We start from the raw sequence: 17,836 nt of genomic DNA, 5'->3' as shown, positions 1-17,836 counted from the left end.
CCAGCTTCATGACCTCCTATCTCTGACCTGGAGGCCACAAACAGATAAGAAACAGAGCTCTCTTGTCACACCTCACAAGTTTTTATTTTGTTTATTACCTGACTTTGTAAATGTGTATATATCATTCAGTTTTTTTTAAAGTTTGTTTAACCCCTTAGTGACCAAGCTCATTTGCGCCTTGATGACTAAGGCCTATTTTTCAAAACCAGCATGTGTTACTTTATCCGGTTATAACCTAAGAAGGCTTTAACCCCTTAACGCTCTGCACATGTACGGCTCACAGGATGAGCCCTCTTCATACAGAGATGGGGGTTGCTGCAGCAAACCATGTAGGGGGGGCGGCGGCAAAAGGATGCTGTAACAGCCTCGGGTCTTTGTCACACCTGAGGCTGCATGGTTTCTGCAGATTCATTGCAATGAGCCAGTGGCTCATTGTAATGAATACTGTGCAAAAATGCCATTCACTTACAGTAGTATTGCAGTGCATGGTAGAAACCATCAGAACATCTAGGATTAAAATACCCTAGAGGGTCTAAAAAATAGTAAAAAAAAAATTTTTTTAAATAATAAAAAAAAAAGTTAAAAACCAAAAAGTTCAAATCACCCACCTTTCCCTAGAACTGACATGAAATGTAATAAACAGTAAACATCACAGACACAATAGGTATCGCTGCGTCTCAAAATGCCTGATCTATCAAAATATAAAAATGGTTATTGCCGGCGTGACCCCCATAACGGAAAATAGCAACGAAATGTCCGAAATGCGACTTTTACGCCATTTTTTGCCATCATAAGAAATGGAATAAAAAGTGATCAAAATGTTGCACAGTCCTCAAAATGGTATCAATGAAAACGTTGTCTCATTTCTCAAAAAATATCACCTCACACAGCTCCCTGCACCGAAGTATGAAAAAGTTATTAGCATCAGAAGATGGCAAAAAAATGTTTCTTTTTCATACAGATTAATTTAACTTTTGAAAATGTATTAAAATACAATAAAACCTGTATAAATTTGGTATCACTGTGATCGTTCCAAACCAAAGAATAAAGTAGAGGTGTTATTTGGAGCACACAGTGAGAGTCGTAAAAACTAAGCCCACAAGAACGGAAGCAAACACGTTTTTTTTTCCAGTTTTTCCACATTTGGAATTTTTTTCCTTCTTCCCAGTACTCGCCATGGAATAATAAATAATGCCACAGAGAAGTAAAATTTGTTACACACAAAATAAGCCCTCACACAGATCTGTACGCAGAAAAATTAAAAAGTCATATTGTGCATTTTTTCTGGTTAAGAGGATACCCCATATGTGGATATAACCCACTGTCAGGACACATGCCAAAGCACAGAAGGGAAGGAGCCATTGGATGTTTGTAGGGCAGAATAGTTTTGAGGTGCCATGACGTGTTTGTAGAGCCCCTAGGGACACATTTACACACGGAATTCTGGTTGCATTTTGAAACACAATCCAAAGGCTCCACCTGCGATCACATGTTGAGGTAAGATTGCATTTACTTTACATTTAGTTAATGTGTTTAAAACACAATTTTACTAAAATATGTTATCACAAGTGGAGCCTCTGCATTGCATTTTCAAACGTAACCAAAATGGGACATGTGAATGTGGCTTAAGGTACCACAAACCTTTATTTCAAAGAATTTGTCAACTTTTTATCATGTGATTTAGGGGCATTTTAAATCCTTGTCCCTTGTGGCTTTTTCCATTTTGTTCTGTTTATCTCTCCCTACTTTCAAAAATCAATAACTTTTTTATTTTTCCATGTACAGAGCTGTATTTTGGCTCATTTTCTGCGTAACAAATTGTACTTCCTAGTGACAGTATTTTATATTTCATCTCTTGTAATGGGAAATACAATTCAACAAGCGGTAAAATTGACAAGAAACCGCATTTGTGCCATTTTCTTGTGGGCTGTGTTTTTACGTCTTTCACTGTACATTCCAAATGGCATCTCTAATATATTCTTTGGTTTCGTATGATCACAGGGATATCAATTTTTTATAGCTTTTATTAGGTGTTAATAGATTTTACCAAAAATTTAAAACTTATGTACCAAAAAATTATTACCTTTACCATATTCTGACTCCAATAACTTTTTCATACTTAGCAGTATGGAGATGGCTAAGGTGTTATTTTTTCCAGGACGATCTGACGTTTTCATTGCTACCATTTTAGGGACTATGCAACCTTTTAGATCACTTTTTATTATGTTTTTTATGTGTTGCGAAACAGCAAAAAAGTGTCAACATTTGAGCACATTTTTCTGTTATGGGGTAACTTCCGGGAATAACCATTTTTATATCATTATAGGTTGGACCTATTTAGATGCGGTGATACCTAACATGTGTTTTTTTTAAACTTCTTTCCACTTTTTTTGTTATTTATTGTTTTATATGTGTTAGGAGCTTTGGGGACATTTTTATAAATTGTATTTATCATTTTTATTAATTTGTTATTTTTTGTGGCTTTTTTAACTTTTTTATTTTTAAAATACTACTATATGAACTAGTGATCATGTGATCACTAGTTCATACTAATGCACTACAATAACCATGTATCTATCCAGTGGCATTGACCACAGAATCTAATGGGTTAACAGCCGTATCGGACTGTTAGAGCAGGGTCGGCCTAGCCTGAGGCCCCATAGTGACCAACGGAGAAATCAGTATGGGTGGTCACTAAGGGGTTAATATACTTTGATGATTACTGCATAGTTTCATGCATAGCATCATGTCTGACAAAGAGAACCGGTATTCTCGATAGCTCAGCATCAGTTATACTCTTTTAGTCTAAAAAAGGTTTTGCCATATTTTGTCACTCTTTTACTGCTTTCTCTGACTAACATGATACAAATCTACATTACATTTTCCAAAACAACCCAGGAAACTCTGCCTTCAAAATGTGTGTATATTTGCATTTATATTAAAGATTATTTTTGGTATTTTTGAAAGTGCTGAATGTACAGAGTATAGTCATAATTAGTTATTTTTTCTTTATAACAGAAATTTGACAATACTCCATCTATGTGTCCATTTGCAACAGATGAAGACATGATTCAGGAATCCAGCAAATCATTAAATATTCTTTACGTTTATAATGGTTTATATGAGCCATATCTAATCCACTGGCTGTTTCCTTTTCAAATCGCATTCAGGAAAACACCAACTACAGGTACATCATAATGAATGTGAAATCCAGTTAACATGCTTTATTTCATTTTTATTTTTTGTTGCATTAAGTTACTTAGATGACCTGACTGTCAAACAAAGCAGTTTTTTAGGGGATCATTCACAAATATGCATGCACAAAACTAAAAAAAATGTCTAATTTTGTGGCTGTAACAATGTCCTTTGGCTTTAAAGGGGAAAATATTTTTCTTATTTCAGATGAACACCCATATGAATTATTCATGTATCTACATCTTCTGATTAAAAATATATTCCCTTCATGGTTGGAAATTTTTGCAATGGCTGAACGAGTTATGGCTACCCTGCAAACAGAGGATATGGAACTGTTTAATCATCTTCAACATAGTTTTCAGAGGAATGTGACTTTCAACCCAAAAGTATGAACTTTTTATCTTATCAAAGATTCAGTTATCTTTTATTATACAGTAGCTCTCTAAATTAAAGCAAAGGAGACATGAACACTAGAGATGAGCGAACATACTCGTCCGAGCTTGATGCTCGTTCGAGCATTAGCGTACTCGAAACTGCTCGTTGCTCGGACGAATACTTCGCCCGCTCGAGAAAATGGCAGCTCCCGCCGTTTTGCTTTTTGGCGGCCAGAAACAGAGCCAATCACAAGCCAGGAGACTCTGCACTCCACCCAGCATGACGTGGTACCCTTACACGTCGATAGCAGTGGTTGGCTGGCCAGATCAGGTGACCCTGGGATAGACTAGCCGCTGCCCGCGCTGCTCGGATCATTCTGTGTCTGGATGCCGCTAGGGAGAGAGCTGCTGCTGGTCAGGGAAAGCGTTAGGGTGTTCTATTAGCTTACTGTTAGGCAGGAGTGATTCTACAAGAACCCAACAGCCCTTCTTAGGGCTACAATAATGTTATACTTTTTTTTTTTTTTTATTTGCAGCTAGTACCATATTGTGAGGAATTTGCAGGGGGACTTGCTACCGTTGTGTTTAGCTCTTAGTGACACACATATCCACCTCAAACACCAAAGTGGGAAAATTTATTAGGGGTTTGATTTCAATTAGGCACAGTCTGCCATTTACTTTTTATTTTACGTTTATTTTTTCATAACTCAGCGTCATCTCATCAGTGTGCTTTCATACTTGGCTAGAAAATAGCCAAAGGAGAATCCAAACGGCTTACTTACGCCTACAATAGCGTTATATATATTTTATTTCTGGTTGATCTGCTGGTGGCTGTCCTTGCTGCAGTGCATCTACTACCAAATTGTGAGGAATTTGTAGTGAGACTTGCGACCGCTGTGTTTAGCGCTTAGTGACGCACATATCCATCACAAAGACCGAAGTGGGAAAATTTATTAGGGGTTGGATTTCAATTAGGCACAGTCTGCCAGTTTCTTTTTATTTTACGTTTATTTTTTCATAACTCAGCGTCATCTCATCAGTGTGCTTTCATACTTGGCTAGAAAATAGCCAAAGGAGAATCCAAACGGCTTACTTACGCCTACAATAGCGTTATATATATTTTATTTCTGGTTGATCTGCTGGTGGCTGTCCTTGCTGCAGTGCATCTACTAGCAAATTGTGAGGAATTTGTAGTGAGACTTGCGACCGTTGTGTTTAGCGCTTAGTGACGCACATATCCATCGCAAAGACCGAAGTGGGAAAATTTATTAGGGGTTGGATTTCAATCAGGCACAGTCTGCCATTTCCTTTTTATTTTACGTTTATTTTTTCATAACTCAGCGTCATCTCATCTGGCATAGCTGTGTGCTTTCATACTTGGCTAGAAAATAGCCATAGCAATAGGATAGCATCGTTTGGTTTTAAAAACTAAAAAACACAAAAAAAAAAAAAAAACACAAAACAACAAAAAAAAGTTAAAAAAAAATTAAAGTTATAACTTTCATTTTCAAAATGTTTAACCCGAGGGCTAGGGGTAGAGGACGAGGGCGGGGACATGGGCGTCCAACTACTGCAGGGGTCAGAGGCCGTGGTCCTGGGCGGGGTGAGACACCACCTGCTGATGAGGGAGCAGGGGAACGCTGCAGAGCTACACTCCCTAGGTTCATGTCTGAAGTTACTGGGACTCGTGGTAGAGCACTGTTGAGGCCAAAACAGTGCGAACAGGTGATGTCGTGGATTGCCGACAATGCTTCGAGCAATTTGTCCACCAGTCAGTCTTCCACGCAGTCCACCCATGTCACCGAAATCGGCACTCCTCCAGCTCCTGCACCTCAGCCTCCTCCCCCCCCAGTCTGCCCCCTCCCATGAAAATTTGGCATTTGAACCGGCATACTCTGAGGAACTGTTTTCTGGACCCTTCCCACAGTCACAAACCACTTGTCCGGTTGCTGCTGAGCAATTTTCCGATGCCCAGGTTTTCCACCAGTCGCAGTCTGTGGGTGATGATGACCTTCTTGACGTAGTGGAAGAAGTGTGTAAAGAGGTGTCCGACGATGAGGAGACACGGTTGACAGACAGTGGTGAAGTTGTTGTCAGGGCAGGAAGTCCGAGGGGGGAGCAGACTGAGGGATCGGAGGATGATGAGGTGACAGACCCAAGCTGGGTTGAGAGGCCGGGTGAACACAGTGCTTCTGAGACGGAGGAGAGTCCTCGACCAGAACAGGTTGGAAGAGGCAGTGGTGGGGCCAGACGGAGAGGCAGGGCCAGAGCAGGTGCATCAGCGCCAAATGTGTCACGTAGTGAAGCTCCCGTGGCGAGGGCTCCCGCGGCGAGGGCTAGATTTTCAGAAGTCTGGAGGTTCTTTAAGGAAACACCGGATGACCGACGGACTGTGGTGTGCAACCTTTGCCAAACCAGGATCAGCAGGGGTTCTACCACTACTAGCTTAACTACCACCAGTATGCGCAGGCATATGAATGCTAAACACCCCACTCAGTGGCACCAAGCCCGTTCACCTCCGGCCGTGCACACCACTGCTCCTTCCCCTGTGTCAGCTGATAGTCAGCCCCCTGCCCAGGACCCTGGCACAAAAACCCCATCATCGCCTCCACGATCCTCCACAGCATCCACCAGCGTTCAGCTCTCCATACCCCAGACGCTGGAGCGGAAACGGAAATATAGTGCAACCCACCCGCATGCCCAAGCCCTTAATGTCCACATCTCCAGATTGCTTAGGCTGGAGATGCTGCCCTATAGGCTAGTAGAGACCGAGGCCTTTCGCAACCTCATGGCGGCGGCTGCCCCTCGGTATTCGGTCCCCAGCCGCCACTACTTTTCCCGATGTGCCGTCCCAGCCCTGCACCAGCACGTGTCAGACAACATCATCCGTGCCCTGACCAACGCCGTTTCTGACAAGGTCCACCTGACCACGGACACGTGGACGAGTGCTGCCGGGCAGGGCCACTATATATCGCTGACGGCACATTGGGTTAACTTGGTGGAGGCTGAGACCGAGTCTGACCCTGCGGCTGGTCATATACTGCCGACGCCGAGGATTGCGGGGCCTACCTCGATCCAGGTCTTTCAGGCCTACTATGCCTCCTCCTCCTCCCACCCCTCCTCCACCTCCTCCTCCAAACTACCATCCGTGGGCATGGCGCCATCAGTCGCTAGCTCTAGGCACAGCAGCAGTGCCGTCGCTAAGCGACAGCAGGCGGTGCTCAAACTGCTGAGCCTAGGCGATAAAAGGCACACCGCCCAAGAACTATTATAGGGCATCATGGCACAGACTGATCTGTGGCTTGCACCGCTGAACCTGAAGCCAGGCATGGTTGTGTGTGACAACGGCCGTAACCTGGTGGCGGCTCTGCAACTCGGCAGACTGACACATGTGCCATGCCTGGCCCATGTGTTAAATCTGATAGTTCAGCGTTTCCTCAAGACATACCCCAATCTGTCTGATTTGCTCACGAAGGTGCGCCGCATCTGTGCGCATTTCAGGAAGTCCAGCACAGATGCTGCCACTCTCAGGGCAGCGCATCGCCGCCTCCAACTGCCCGCTCACCGACTGTTGTGCGACGTGCCTACGAGGTGGAATTCAACATTAACCATGTTATCCAGAGTTTACCAGCAGCGCAGAGCGATTGTAGACTGCCAGATGTCAACTTCCACCAGAACTGGTAGTCAGGTCAGTCAGCTTCCTCAAGTCTACAATGAGGAGTGGACGTGGATGTCTGATATCTGTCAGGTGCTGAGTAACTTTGAGGAGTCAACACAGATGGTCAGTGGCGATGCCGCCATCATCAGCCTCACCATCCCGCTGCTTGGCCTGTTGAAAAACTCTCTGATCAGCATGAAGTCGGAAGCTTTGCGCTCGTCACAAGAGATGGGGGAAGAAGATTCCCTTGTTGATAGCCAAAGCACCCTTAGGTCTGTTTCTCAGCGCATATTGGAGGAGGTGGAGGTGGAGGAGGATGAGGAGGAAGAGGAGGAGAATGTTGGCGAGACACAAGAGGGGAGCATTGCTCAGACCTTCACTGTTCAGCGTGTATGGGCAGAAGAAGAGGAGTTGGAGGAGTTGGAGGAGGAGGAGATGGACAGTCAGGCCAGTGAGGGGAGTGAATTCTTGAGAGTTGGGACTCTCAAGGCGCATATGGCAGATTTCATGCTAGGCTGCCTATCCCGTGACCCTCGCGTTCAAAGAATTTATTCCAGCACCGATTACTGGGTATTCACTCTCCTGGACCCACGGTACAAGCAAAATCTTTCCACTCTCATCCCTGGAGAGGAAAGGAGTGTGAGAATGCATGAATACCAGCAGGCCCTGGTGCACAAGCTGAAACACTATTTCCCTTCTGACAGCGCTAGCGGCAGAGTGCGTAGTTCTGCGGGACAAGTAGCGAGGGAGAGTAGGCGAGCTGGCAGCTTGTCCAGCACTGGGAAGGGTACGCTTTACAAGGCTTTTGCCAGCTTTATGTCACCCCAGCAAGACACTGTCACCTGTCCCCAGTCTCGGCAGAGTAGGGCTGATCTTTACAGAAAGATGGTGAGGGAGTACGTAGCTGACCATACCATCGTCCTAAATGATCACACAGCTCCCTACAACTACTGGGTTTCAAAGCTGGACATGTGGCACGAACTGGCGCTGTACGCCTTGGAGGTTCTTGCCTGCCCTGCCGCTAGCGTCTTGTCCGAGCGGGTTTTCAGTGCAGCTGGTGGCATCATCACCGATAAGCGTACACGCCTGTCGACTGACAGCGCTGACAGGCTGATGCTTATTAAGATGAATAAAGCCTGGATTTCTCATAATTTCCAATCTCCACCAGGTGAAGGAAGCTCAACCTGAATAATTTATGCACTCCTCCTCCTCCTCCTCATTTTCCTCCTTCTCCTCCTCTTTGTACACTAAAGCAGAGGAAACTGGCTATTTTTTGACAGGGCCCACTGGCTCTAGCTATAGTACTTTATGCATTTAATTTTTCTGGAGGGCCACCTACCCGGTCCTCTGTTTTAAACAATTTTTGGGAGTGCCACATACAGGCACTCAATCTATTCCATTTTTCTGGAGGGCCACCTACCTGCTCCTCTGGTTTGAAAACTTTTTTGGACTGCCACATACAGGCACTCAATCTATTCCATTTTTCTGGAGGGCCACCTACCTGCTCCTCTGGTTTGAAAACTTTTTTGGACTGCCACATACAGGCACTCAATCTATTTCATTTTTCTGGAGGGCCACCTACCTGCTCCTCTGGTTTGAAAACTTTTTTGGACTGCCACATACAGGCACTCAATCTATTCCATTTTTCTGGAGGGCCACCTACCTGCTCCTCTGGTTTGAAAACTTTTTTGGACTGCCACATACAGGCACTCAATCTATTTCATTTTTCTGGAGGGCCACCTACCTGCTCCTCTGGTTTGAAAACTTTTTTGGACTGCCACATACAGGCACTCAATCTATTCCATTTTTCTGGAGGGCCACCTACCTGCTCCTCTGGTTTGAAAACTTTTTTGGACTGCCACATACAGGCACTCAATCTATTTCATTTTTCTGGAGGGCCACCTACCTGCTCCTCTGGTTTGAAAACTTTTTTGGACTGCCACATACAGGCACTATCCAAATTAAATTGTCTCCATAGCAGCCTCCACACGTTGTCTCCATTGCTACCTCCAAAAGTCGTCCATATAGCTGCCTCCATACATCGTCCCCTTATCAAACGAGGTGTGTCAGGCAGAAATTTGTGTTGTTTTCATGGATTCCACATCAAAGTTGTTAACTTTGTCGCCACCCTGCTGTGTTATCCACAAAATATACTGGCAAACTTTTACCATTTAGGGATATTATTTCAGCGCTTCTTGCGCATCTGTTTACATTCCCCTCACCCGCCATATCCCAAACTTATAAGAACGCTACTACACTTAACTTGGTGCAGGCTGGGACCGAGTCTGACCCTGGGGCTGGTCATATACTGCCGACGCAGACGATTGCGGGGCCTACCTCGGTCCAGGTCTCAAAGGCCTACTATACCTCCTCCTCCTCCCACCCCTCCTCCTCCTCCTCCTCCTCCGAATTACCATCCGTGGGCATGGCGCCATCAGTCGGTAGCTCTAGGCACAGCAGCAGTGCCGTCGCTAAGCGACAGCAGGCGGTTCTCAAACTGCTGAGCCTAGGCGATAGAAGGCACACCGCCCAAGAGCTATTACAGGGCATTCCACATCAAACTTGTTAACTTTGTCGCCACCCTGCTGTGTAATCCACAAAATATACTGGCAAACTTTTATCATTTACCAATATTATTTCAGCGCTTTTTGTGCATCTGTTTACATTCCCCTCACCCGCCATATCCTAAACTTATAAGAACGCTACTACACTTGATCTTATACAAAAGGTTCTTAGAAGTGCTGTTTGGGGAGTAGCCTAGAGACAGGGGCTTGGATTGGCGAAAGCTCGCCTGGCAGCGGAGCGCCAGCTCCATGCCAAGATCCAACTAACATAGTTTTAACTGCAGCACCTTTAATCTACTACTAGTTCACTGCCTCCATACATGGTCCCCTTATCAAACGAGCTGTGTCAGGCAGAATTTTGGGTTGTTTTCATGGCTTCCATGTTAACTTTGTCGCCACCCTGCTGTGTAATCCACAAAATATACTGGCAAACTTTTATCATGTACCGATATTATTTGAGCGCTTCTTGCTCACCTCCTTTGGTTCCTCTCTGCCACCCATTGGTTTGAAGCCTGAGTCCATTTAGGGTATGTCACCATGCCACTCTCTAGCCTGCCGCTGCCTCTGCATGCCGTCCCCTATAGTGTCAGGGTCAATTATTGGATGTTTTAGATGCTATCTAGCTTCATTCTGTCACTCTGTCATGGCCATGCTGTTGCCCATAATTTTGGCATAATGGTGCGATTAAGCAGCCTCAGAGGCATCCATGCATGCTGCCCCTGCTGTTTCCTGTCCATTTCCGTGGTGTTTCCATCCTTTTCTGAGGTTCCCAGGTGTTTGGCCAAGCTTCCCTGTGCAGAGCCTTGGTCCCCTTGAAAAATGCTCGAGTCTCCCATTGACTTCAATGGGGCTCGTTATTCGAGACGAGCACTCGAGCATCGGGAAAAGTTCGTCTCGAATAACGAGTACCCGAGCATTTTAGTGCTCGCTCATCTCTAATGAACACCCTAGAAAATTACCAATTTTTAGTTTTTCATCTGAGTGTTCGCATGTCTGTTAATATTTGTATCTGTTACCCAATCTTATAGTAAATCATAGACTGAAAATAACAGTAGAATCTAGTCATTTAAAAGTTTTCCCTCCTGTAAATAATATTTGTTTTCAAGTGAATTGGTTGTAAATGTGATGCAATTCCCCCAATATTCAAACTATTTTCTTTAAAGATTTTGAACTAAAGTGACCTAGATGTTGTCTATTATAAAAAAAAGTTCAAAGGTTACAGCTACTGTTCTGGCATGGGGCACCCCATGTTCGCCTGTAGATGCAGTGATAAATCCCCTCAAGTTGTTAGCAGACATCCTGAGACAATAAGGCACCAACTTCCGGTTGCCATCTCCATTCCTTTGTTCACTTTTAGATCCCCGTCCAACAAGTTCAACCTAAAACTCAAACAGTGTTGTTTTTGTAATATATATGTATTTGTCCATTCCCTCTACACAGGGTCTTCAGAGAAAACTCTACTTCTCTGAAGATTTCAACCCTTCTAGACCAGGCCATTTTTCATATTTGCATTTTGGTTTTTCACTTCTCGCATTCCAAAAGCCATAACTTCATTTAACAGAGCCATGTGAGGGCTTGGTTTCTGCTAGACAAATTGTATTTCCTCCCGGTAACATTTAATATCCAGTACTGTGTTCTGAAAGCTGGAAAAAAAAATTCAAATGTGGTGGCATTGACAGTTGCAGTTGTAAAACTCTAGCAGGCTTTTTTTTACAGCCACATATTTTGTCTGAACGGAGTCTGTTCCATACAGATTTAGAGATGTGGGAGTGGATACGTTTGAATGTTTTCACAGGGACAGGAATGGTAAGTGACCGAAAAATGTCTAGAAACCTTGGTAAAGTTACCATTTTTATTGTGTGGAAATGGCCCAGCCAGGAAAGGGATGGTTTAGACCAGTTGTTTGAATCTGTTTGGAATTGCTTTTTATAAGGGCTAAAGTTTCAGCGAAATATGGTTGATTAATGGATCATTAGTCATACTCCAAAGTATGTGATGTAGTTAGATTATATTTTAAAGCCAAAGGTCATCTGCAAAAAAACTAACTTTGTAGTTATGGCGCATTGTCTTTTAACTCTGAATATCAGGTGTTCCGTGGCCAGAGCAAAAAGTTCTGGTGATAAGGGGCAGCACTGTCATGTACCCCTGGCAATCGGGATGGGAGTGGGGTGAAGTGTAGGGAGCTTGAGGTACGCTAAAGGCTGCTCATAGAGAAGTTTAAGGGCAGCTACAAAATCTGGTCCGAATCCATAGCACTCCAAGACTTTGAATAGATGGCCATAAGACTGTGTCAAAAGCCTTTTCTAAGGACAGCATAAGCAAGAGTGCAAGAATAATTTGCTGAGGCAGAAGTGTCGGAAGGTACTGTAGATGGACTTAGGATGAGAAGTGACATTTCCATTCTGTGTTTTAATCGAGAAGACCATGTTAATGTGTTGCAACTTTTTTTAAAGGTCTTGATTTTAAAGATAAATGTGGTGAAACACTGGAAAACTGATGAACCTTGATGGGTGGGTGAAAAAGTTGAAAAAATGCAACAAATCCACCAGTGGCCTAAAAAGTTGCAAATTAAGTGCCCCTGGTTTATTATTGTCAGGCTTCAAAGGGAGTGGACCCCTGGACCACCGCGGGCGATTACACAAGCCGACACCTGGGACCGGAATCTTAGTGGCTCCCGGTATTCACCAGAGCCTGCTGCAAAGCGGGTTGGACTTGCTGCGGCATGGTACCACCAGGTCGTTCCACAGGTGCGACTTTGTCCGCAGTGGAAGCCAAGGCGAGTCAGAAGTTTGTTTGTTGTTGGGGACAGGCAGGAGGTGGAGACAGGCGGCAAAGGGTCAGAGGCAGAAGAGCAGAAGATCAGGGCTGGCGGAGGAGTCTAAACGTGAACTGGTCTGGGGTCACAACGGGAGGTAAATACACAGGAATATTGCAAGCATATTATCATGAAGATCCGGTGGGGAATGCTGGGAGAAGCCGGCTTTTATGTTAGGTATCACACTCTCTATCAAATTAGAAGTGGTTATTTCTGGCAGCGAACCCCATGATTAAAAAACGCACCCAAATGTGTCACGGCCGTATCCGTGATACATGGAACGGATGGCGGGTATACCCATGCCCTTCCCTATGGCGCTGTTACCCCCTGGCCTGGACTTACCTCTCCTGGCTCTGCTCTGGTCCTGTCTAGGCGATCCTGCTGCAAGAATAGGCCGCACGCGTCCCCGCTCACTAGGGCGCGTGTGCTCCGGCTCTTTAAGATTTAAAGGGCCAGCGTCCTCCTGATTGGCGCTGGCTAATCCGACTCCACCTTATAATCCGGCAGTTCCCAGCATTCCTCCCCGGATCTTCAAACCATTTCCCCTGAAGTGAAAGCCTCATGTTGTCTCCAGCGTTCCCATACGCTCCTGGTGTCTCCAATGCTTCCTGTGTTCCTACGAGTTCCTGGTTTACCAAGGTCCTGCCATCCTGAGGTCCTGCCATCCTGGGGTCCAGCTCCAGTGGTCCGTTCCTGTGTCTAGCTCCTGTGGTCCGTTCCTGTGTCCTGCTCTTTTGGTCCGTTCCTGCGTTCCTGTCTTTGTTGTGGGTCATCGTGCCTATACTCCAGCCCATGCCTGCATTCCTGTTCCATATCCCAGCTACGAATACAAGTCAAAATAGTTAAAGGCGTACGAATGTGGTGAAACTAAGAATTTTTTTTTATTCTACAAAAGATTTTTTTGAATCGGCAATGAAAATTATTGAAGGGATCAGCGGTAGACAAGTGTGCCACAAAAGAGGCACAGACGGGTTAGTCATGCAGTACCAGTCATATTAGAAGGTGATTATAAAGAGAAAAAAGGGACATATGATCACTCAGACTGGGGACACTAGTTTAGGTGAAGAGAGGGCAATGTTCCACTCCTCATTCGGTAACGGACCTACCTCACCCTCCCAAAGAGCCCTTCCAGTGACCAGTCTCTGCTTAAAGGCAGCTGGCAGTAATGGCAGTAATTCCTTAAATAGATGATAGAGGATCCTCCTGGAGCTAGCATGCCTAAGTTGGAGGTATGGCAAGTGAAAGGAGTTTGACAGTGCAAAAGGATCTTTCAGCTGTTGGAAATACCGAAGTACACCTCTCAAACAAATATCTCCCATGAATAGAACACCATGGGCTCTCCAGCTAGCCCCATTGGGAAAAGACAAGAGTTCAGGGAGAGCAGGGTTGTGCCATTAGGGAGTAAAATTATCAAAACCAGCAGTGTAGTAGTGGAAGCGGACCCTATTCCAAAACAGGAGACGTTGGCACAGCAATGGAGGAGTCCCCCTCGTCATCCCCAAACAGAAGCAGCTCAGGAGAAGTAAACAGATTTGAGTATGGCCTACAAAAAAGTGACATGGTATGTAAACCGTGGCCTGCAGCAGGCTGTAAAGAATTTTAGGTAACCAAATCATTTTAACATTTAACTTTAAGTTCACCCGTAGTGAGAACAGTGAGAGCAGTGAGACTGTGGAACTCTCTGCTGCAGGAGGTTGTTATGGCGGACTTATGTACAAGTTCAATAGGGGCCTGGATGCCTTTCTGGAGAGCAAAAATATCACGGGTTATGGGGAAAAAATATTAGTGTAATTCTTAAAGGTTGGACTTGCGTCTTTTTTCCAGCCATATATTTTGTTGAATGAAAGTCAATAGGGGAAAACATTTATCAGGTAACTGTCAGCAATGTTGCAGGTAATATGCACCCTATGATATGTAATTTCCAAGGTTACGTGAAGGGGTTTCCTCCGATCGTGAATGTTAACCCCTTGCACAAAGTGGTCAACCGTGGCGTGTAAGGGGCTTCTGAAGTGGATCAGACCCCAGTTCTGCCCAGTGCCCCAGGGCTGTGCAATCTTCTCTGAGAGGTGGCCCTGAGTATATGGTATATAACTTGTTATTCTCCTTTATAATTTCGAGATCCAAAAATTTAATATTTTGTTTACTACTATTAAAGGTTAAGTTCAGGTTACAATCATAATTATTCATATAGACCTTAAATTCCTCCCATCATTTCACAGTACCTTGCCATAAAATAACTATATCATCCATATAGCATTAATATAATTTCAGATCATCACTAAAAGGGTTAATATTGAAGATACAGAAGTTACACAAGGTCAGAAATGATTAAAAAAGCACAGAGGGAAATAATGGAAGTGAAATTAGTAAGTAATGAGAGAATGGAAGAACAAAAGAACAATACAGTTGAAATACCATTTAATAGAGACTTCACTAAGGAATCCCATTTAGTGTAGTATTGTTTTACTATACATTCCCGTGTTGTGTGTTCCAAGCCAGAATATTTTACTGTGGGGGCCGGGTACTTCCAATGAGAAGAATCATCACAATAATAGATACTGTCTACTGGGAAAAACTATTACATTGGAATTATCTCTACTCTTAAACCTGAACTGAGATTACTAAGGTATTGTGCTTGCCTTATTTTCTTTTAATACTTATGAGCATGTTGAGGCAGGGGAATCATTTGGAATTATGTTGAACACTTCAGCTATAACTTTGAATCCCTGGCACCTAACATATTTTAGTTTTTCTGAAACAGGTAAATCTTCTCTTTTACGTTAATCTAGGATGGTCTTTCTAAGTGTGAGGGAACCGGAGATATTGGGGCAGTTCTATCAAGCTGTCTGAAAGTCAGAATATTCTTAGTTGCCCATGGCAACCAATTACAGCTCAGCTTCCATTTTACCGGTGCTCATGAATATTTTAATGGAGAGCTGTGATTGGTTGCCCTGGGCAACTAGGAATATTCTGACTTTCAGACTGCTTGATAAATCTGCCACATTAACTATTAAAATGACAACTGTGAGTGATTTATATACTTAAAATGTAAATATCTCAGGATCCATGGCACCTAGAAACACAATTTTAGATTCATATCTAAAGTTTTCTGCTGCATAGATCCATTCACACACAGCTCTGCTCTTACCATCCATTCATACAACTGAGATTCTTGGTGCCAGGGATCCAAAGTTATGGCTCCTAGAATCCAGGACTTTTTTCATACATCCTTGGCCATAGAGTTGCCAATTTTCGTACATCCTTGGCAGGGAAAGCGTAAGGACACATAGCTCTGCTACATCCATCTATTAACTCACAAGTGCTCTGCTACATACATGCATTCAAACACAGCTTTGCCATATATATTCATTCACTCACAGTTCTGCTACATACATCCATTTACACATACAGCCCTGCTACATACATCCATTTACACATGCAGCTCTGCTACATTAATCCAGTCACAGACACAGCTTTGCTACATTAATCCATTCACAGCTCCGCTACATTTATCCATTCACACTCAACTCTACTACATTTATCCATTCACACACAGAGCTCTACTACATTTAATTTATTCACACACACAGCTCTGTAACATTAATCCATTCACACACACAGCTCTTCTACATTAATCCATTCAACACTTCCATTCAACTCTGCTACATTAATCCATTCACAGACACAGCTTTGCTACATTAATCCATTCACACACACACAGCTCTACTACATTTATATATCCACACACACATCCCTACTACATTAATTCATTCACACACACAGCTCTGCCCCATTAATCCATTCCATTAATCCAATTACCATTAATCCATTCAACACACACAGCTCTATGGAAAACATCCATTGACATACAGCTATGCTACATACATCCATTTATTCCAACATAGTTTTTGTTATTTTGTTGTTATGACTTGTTATGAATTTTGAAAATCAAGAATTTTTCCATTTTTTTTCATAAATAAATCTAAAGCATACAAGTCAAATTTTCCTACTTACATGAAGTGCAATGTGTCACAAGAAAATAGTCTCAAAATCCCATGAATATGTTAAAGCGTTCCAAAGTTATAACCACTTATAGAGACTGTGGGCAATAGCTCTGGCAGACGCTTGGTGCAGGAAGCAGGACCACACACAGGTTATGGTCCAAATCAAGTGGTTTATTAACACTTTGCGGTCAACAACTTAAATTCAGCCTTAGCATAGGCATAAACAAACCCTACTCATCTAAGTACTGTCTAATCCAATAGCATGTCCCTCTCTATACGTGCACCTGGCTGCCAGGCACATGCTGTTGGGCAGCAGTATATCAGGAGGCGCTCAGTCAACTTTCCTGTATGAACACGGCCCTTCCTTCAGCTCTCTGGGTAGTGCATTACCCACTAATTCTGGCCTGCAGTCTAAATAAGGAACTAACGAGCCCCGTGACCTGCACCTGTGGATTATACAAAAACCAGGACTGGAGCCCAGATGAAGTAGACATCCTACTAGCAGCCTACCCCTACACCATAATAAGCAGGCCCAGTAAAGACTGTACTAATGTGTCCTTGCTAGCTAGGCCAACATTGACTAACAGACTACTCCTGCTTACCACATGTCTGGGGTCAGACAGTAGGTGCTCTCCTTACGGAGAGATTGCAAATTATGGCCATCTTAAAGGCATGTGGAGACTTAAAGCCAGAGACGCTTCACTAGGGAATTCTGGGAAGTATGCATATACGTTTTCCAAAGTGTTTAATGGAAAACAATGCCTCTTTTTGCTACCTTGAAAGGCAGCCCCCTTAACACCAAGTATGACCTACAAGAAGTCTAAAAACATGATGTGGGATTAAGCCAAACCAGTATATCTCTTCCAGATGGAACCGACTCCCATCTGTAGACAGTTTCGACCTGGTTGGGTCTCCTCAACAGAGCTGTCTACAGTTGGGAGTCTGTTCCTTCTGGAATAGATATACTGGTTTGGCTTAATCCCACATGATGTTTTTAGACTTCTTGTAGGTCATACTTGATGTTAAGGGGGCTGCCTTTCAAGGTAGCAAAAGGTGGAATTGTTTTCCATTAAACACCTTGGAAAACGTATTTGCATACTTACCAAATGTCTGCTTATGTTAATGCAGTCAAATCCAGGGCTGTTATCATAAACCTTCATCTGTTCATCTGCCAATATGACAGATAACAGTTCTCCCAAACAACACCTCTCACTTTCTCACAAGAC

At 43.7% G+C, this 17,836-nt stretch overlaps 1 protein-coding gene across 6 annotated transcripts in view; it reads left to right on the top strand.

Annotated features, from left to right (window-relative positions):
- Positions 1–17,836, top strand: part of LOC140118478 (uncharacterized) — a 197,753-nt gene that overhangs the window by 62,294 nt on the left and 117,623 nt on the right. For 4 of the 6 annotated variants that reach the window (XR_011853202.1, XM_072136450.1, XM_072136448.1 and 1 more), the window contains exons 9-11: positions 3,019–3,187; positions 3,403–3,581; positions 11,508–11,597. Coding sequence is in view for 5 of the 6 variants with exons in the window: in XM_072136450.1 (XP_071992551.1) it covers positions 3,019–3,187; positions 3,403–3,581; positions 11,508–11,597 (438 nt within the window). In the remaining variant the exon portion in view is untranslated. Of the gene's footprint in view, positions 1–3,018; positions 3,188–3,402; positions 3,582–11,493; positions 11,598–17,836 lie in introns of all 6 variants that reach the window. The other 2 variants (XM_072136451.1, XM_072136449.1) reach the window with 2 other exon arrangements.

This window comes from Engystomops pustulosus, chromosome 2 (assembly GCF_040894005.1).
Source record: "Engystomops pustulosus chromosome 2, aEngPut4.maternal, whole genome shotgun sequence".
NCBI classification, from domain to species: Eukaryota; Metazoa; Chordata; class Amphibia; order Anura; family Leptodactylidae; genus Engystomops; species Engystomops pustulosus.
The sequence above is the reverse complement of the archived record's forward strand: the minus strand, read 5'-3'. Positions and strand labels throughout refer to the sequence as shown.